This window comes from Lathyrus oleraceus, chromosome 1 (assembly GCF_024323335.1).
Source record: "Lathyrus oleraceus cultivar Zhongwan6 chromosome 1, CAAS_Psat_ZW6_1.0, whole genome shotgun sequence".
Taxonomy (NCBI): Eukaryota; Viridiplantae; Streptophyta; class Magnoliopsida; order Fabales; family Fabaceae; genus Lathyrus; species Lathyrus oleraceus.
The window spans coordinates 310,205,912-310,210,491 of record NC_066579.1 but is presented as its reverse complement, the minus strand read 5'-3'; the positions used below and the strand labels follow the sequence as shown (position 1 = coordinate 310,210,491).

Here is a 4,580-nt window from a genome sequence, read left to right as displayed (position 1 = left end):
TCTTCATCACTATAAATTAAATTAATACAAATAATATAAAACAGAGATAAAACGTGACATCCATGTCAATATATTTATCACACTAATTAGGTGTCATGTCATGTCAACTTCTATTAAGAACGATAGTTAACACGAGCGAACAAAAATGTGTGAAAAATATTATAAAGACTATTTTTTAAAGACATATTTTTTTAAAATTTAAAATATTTAGAAACTACAAACATTTTAAACCAAAAATTTATTAATAAAATATGCATTATTTCAACATACTAGCTAGAGTAGTATATAAATCCGTTTCATAAATCTTGTAGAATCCAAAAGTAATATCCAAATCTCAAAGATCTAAAAGCATGGCACAAAATGAGAACGAGGATAGGGTAATTGACCATGATTTTGAATTTGAACAGCATCATGTTAATAATCATGAACAACAACAACAAAAGGGTACGAGGTTGTTGAAAGAAGAAGAAGCATCAGTTGAGAAAGTGTTCAAGCACTTATTGGTTCCAACATGGCAGAATCAATTAACTTTAAGAGCTTTTGTGGTTAGCTTTTTTCTGAGCGTGCTTTTCAGTTTCATTGTGATGAAGCTGAATCTCACAACTGGGATTATACCATCACTGAATGTGTCAGCTGGTCTTTTGGGATTCTTCTTTGTGAAAACATGGACAAAGTTTTTGGAAAAATCAGATATGTTGAAACAACCTTTTACCAGACAGGAGAATACTGTTATTCAGACATGTGTTGTTGCTTCCTCTGGAATCGCTTTTAGTGGTAAACTTCCTTTTTTTCCCTCTCTCTGAGCATATGAATATGCCCTTTTACTATGAGTAATATATTTTCACTGTTCAATTATCTCCATAGACCAAAAATCTGACACATGGTTAAACATATATTAAAGTAATGTTATCAATAAATAATTAAAAATATAAATTTTAATTAAAATATTTTTAATTTTTTTATAATAATAATAGATAGATAAATAAAATTCAAATACTATCATAAATATGTAACGATGTAGATGTCTTATATTTTAGACATTATCAATATCAGAGTATTTGTATCATATCGATGAATGCCTGTGTCTTGTTGAATGTCCGTGTCTGGAGTACTTGAGTAGTTATCTTTTGTTATCAACCTTTCATTATCTGGAAAATACAAACCTTGGAATAGCAATCGTGAAACGAAGCTTCAGTCAAAGTCATGCATGAATTTAGTCCATATACCTTAAAAGATACAGCTTTTTCTTGTGATTATATGTTTCAACTTATACCAATAATTTTGGAAATAAATGGAGTTGTATTTAATAGACCAAATTTTTGGTAGAATTTAACTTTTCTAAAATATGATAGGAACAGGAAGCATACAATTCAAATTATACTATTCATCTTAGTACTAATTAAATTATTAATTATTGTTTATACATAATTAATGGCTCCACATGTGTATAAAGATGTGAACGAGAAAGAACCTCCCATAATTCCCTTTGCCCATCCTTGAAAGGACTTGAGTTAGCTGTAGTCCTCAAAATACCTCAATTATAATCTGGATAAAATAAAAATTGAATTCGATTTATTAAGACGTAATAAATTCTCCAAAATAGGTTAGAGTTTAAAACAATTTTACATGATTTTAAAGAAATTGATTTTTGTTTTATTGAATAATTTTAACTTTTAACAACTTTAAAAATGAATGAAATTTTTCCTGTTCTAATTTGATAATTTTTTGTGATTCACTTGTATGAACAGGAGGATTTGGGAGTTACCTATTTGGAATGAGTAAACATGTAGCTGATCAATCCTTAGACCATAGTGATTTTAAGAATCCAAATTTGGGATGGATAATTGCTTTTCTCTTTGTCGTTAGCTTTTTGGGCCTCTTCTCAGTTGTACCTCTTAGAAAGGTATGACACATTCTCAATATTGATCCTTCTTCTATATACCACTATACCAGTAATACTTCATATCGAAGTGTGTCTCGTGTTGGTGCCAGCAATCTTGCGCACTCACGCGGTAAGCACACAAGTGACATTTGGATGGTGATAAGTTTGTCCCGCTTTCAGTGATATGATATTTTTTTTAATGAAATATCGAACTTGAAATTTGAATCGGTATGACCGGTGATGTAGTAACTATGTGAATGCGTGGATTCTGACAGCTGGCAATCCAATTTCTATATTCAATTACTTGCATATTTTTAAAATTATTAATGGTATTGACGTTTCAGTTTTAGTATCACTGCCGTGTCTGTGTCCATGATTCATAACAATTCTTTAGCAGTTATTATCGGTAACCTTGATTAAATGTTTCTGTTATTGGATGTAGATTATGATTATTGACTTCAAATTGACATATCCGAGTGGTACTGCAACTGCTCATCTCATCAACAGCTTCCATACTCCTCAGGGAGCCAAACTAGCAAAGTAATCATTATACTCAATATTACTTATACTAAATATAAATTTATTATATGTTAGACTTTTCAATTAATTTCGTTTTTCGACTTTTCCAGGAAGCAAGTGAAATTGTTGGGAAGATTCTTCAGTTTGAGTTTCTTATGGGGTTTCTTTCAATGGTTCTATACAGCTTCTGAAGGCTGTGGATTTCAATCCTTCCCTTCATTAGGGCTCAAAGCATTTGATAACAAGTAAATAAAAAAGTAATATACTCCGAATTTGTCTCGTTATAACTTGGGATGTTAATCTAGATTTGTTTACCTGCAGGTTTTATTTTGATTTTTCTGCACTTTATATTGGTGTGGGAATGATTTGTCCGTATATCATAAATATATCGGTGCTCGTCGGAGGAATTCTTTCTTGGGGAGTAATGTGGCCTCTCATAAAAACCAGAGAGGGCCATTGGTACAAAGATAACCTTGGTGATACCAACCTTCAAGGAATCCAAGGTTATAGGGTTTTTATAGCCATAGCCATGATTCTTGGAGATGGTTTATACAACTTTGTCAAGGTGCTAACTCATACCTTATTGGGTTTGTACAATCAAATCCGGAACAAGCAAAAGGCGAGTGCTCTACCTATTGCGGATCAAGACTCTACCTCAAGTCCCGAGGCTGAACTATCTTACGACGATCAGCGCCGGAAGCAACTCTTTCTTAAAGACCAAATTCCTAGATGGTTTGCAATTGGAGGATATGTTGCTATTGCTTCAATCTCAACAGCCACATTGCCGCACATTTTCCCTCAACTAAAATGGTATTACATAATTGTTATATACCTAATTGCTCCAACCTTAGCATTTTGCAATGCTTATGGTTGTGGACTAACAGATTGGTCTCTAGTATCAACCTATGGAAAACTCGCAATCTTCACAATCGGTGCGTGGGCTGGTGCATCACATGGTGGAGTTCTAGCCAGTCTAGCAGCCTGTGGAGTTATGATGAACATAGTTTCGACAGCTTCTGACCTAATGCAGGATTTCAAAACCGGCTATCTTACTTTAGCTTCGCCGCGATCCATGTTTGTGAGCCAAATAATCGGCACAGCAATGGGATGTGTGATCTCTCCTTGTGTGTTTTGGATTTTCTACAAAGCTTTTCCTGATCTAGGAACACATAAAAGTCAATACCCTGCACCGAACGCAATTGTGTTCCGCAACATGGCAATACTTGGAGTCCAAGGATTCAGTTCTTTACCGAATAATTGCCTCTTGCTTTGTTATATATTCTTTGGCGCAGCGATTTTGATAAACTTGATTAAGGATTTGGTTGGTAAAGTAGGGAGGTTCATACCACTTCCAATGGCGATGGCAATACCTTTCTATTTAGGACCTTACTTTGCCATAGACATGTGTGTTGGAAGTTTGATATTGTTTGTTTGGGAAAAGGTGGACAAGACTAAGGCTGATGCTTTTGCACCTGCAGTTGCTTCTGGTTTGATATGTGGTGATGGAATATGGACTTTACCTCTTTCAATGCTTGCTCTCTTTGGAGTTAAGCCACCCATTTGCATGAAGTTCTTATCAAGGGCCACAAATAATAGGGTGGATACTTTCTTAGCGAAGAATTAAGGCCTAGAGTCTATAGTTACTTTTGTCCGGAAGCATATTTCCGAACCAAAACACAGTTCTTATTTTCAAGAAATATAGTTCCAAAGATATGTGTGGTTTTTTAAAATCCTCCCGAAGGAAAAATAAGATCTAATTTAGGTTAAGTTAGAATTGGATTTGGAATATAGTGAAAGTTTGTTGATGCAATGTAATTCTGTCAATATTACTTAAGTTTGCAATTCTAAATTCTCAGTGGTCGTATAGTTTGGTACATCATAGCAAATAAGTATGATTTTTGTTGATTGTTATATCAAGAGATATTAGAAAGAAATATGTTTGCATGAATGAATTGATGACTTGATTGGTACATGCAGTTCTTAAAACATCTTTATTCAAATATGCTTCCTCTAAACACTAAATATTCAATGTGTTTTTTTATTATCTTAACATTTCAATTAAAAGAGAAGTAAAGTTTGAAACTGGCCTAAATCACACTCTGTTTCCTAGGAGCATCTACTCCAAAATAGCAGCATCTGCTCTTCTCATACTAACATTCATAGCTTAACTATAACCAAA

The 4,580-nt window shown here is 33.5% G+C and overlaps 1 protein-coding gene across 2 annotated transcripts; it reads left to right on the top strand.

Annotated features, from left to right (window-relative positions):
• The first annotated feature begins 275 nt into the window (after positions 1 to 275).
• On the top strand, positions 276 to 4,371 carry LOC127132601 (probable metal-nicotianamine transporter YSL7). 2 transcript variants are annotated; one of them, XM_051061561.1, is made up of 5 exons: positions 276 to 774; positions 1,749 to 1,903; positions 2,325 to 2,422; positions 2,512 to 2,646; positions 2,723 to 4,371. In XM_051061561.1, the coding sequence occupies exons 1-5, from the start codon at positions 351 to 353 to the stop codon at positions 4,023 to 4,025; spliced, it is 2,115 nt and encodes a 704-aa protein (XP_050917518.1). In that variant the 5' UTR covers positions 276 to 350; the 3' UTR covers positions 4,026 to 4,371. The 2 variants fall into 2 exon arrangements, with proteins under 2 accessions (XP_050917518.1, XP_050917523.1); XM_051061566.1 differs by lacking the exon at positions 276 to 774 and adding an exon at positions 1,471 to 1,603.
• Positions 4,372 to 4,580: the final 209 nt, after the last annotated feature.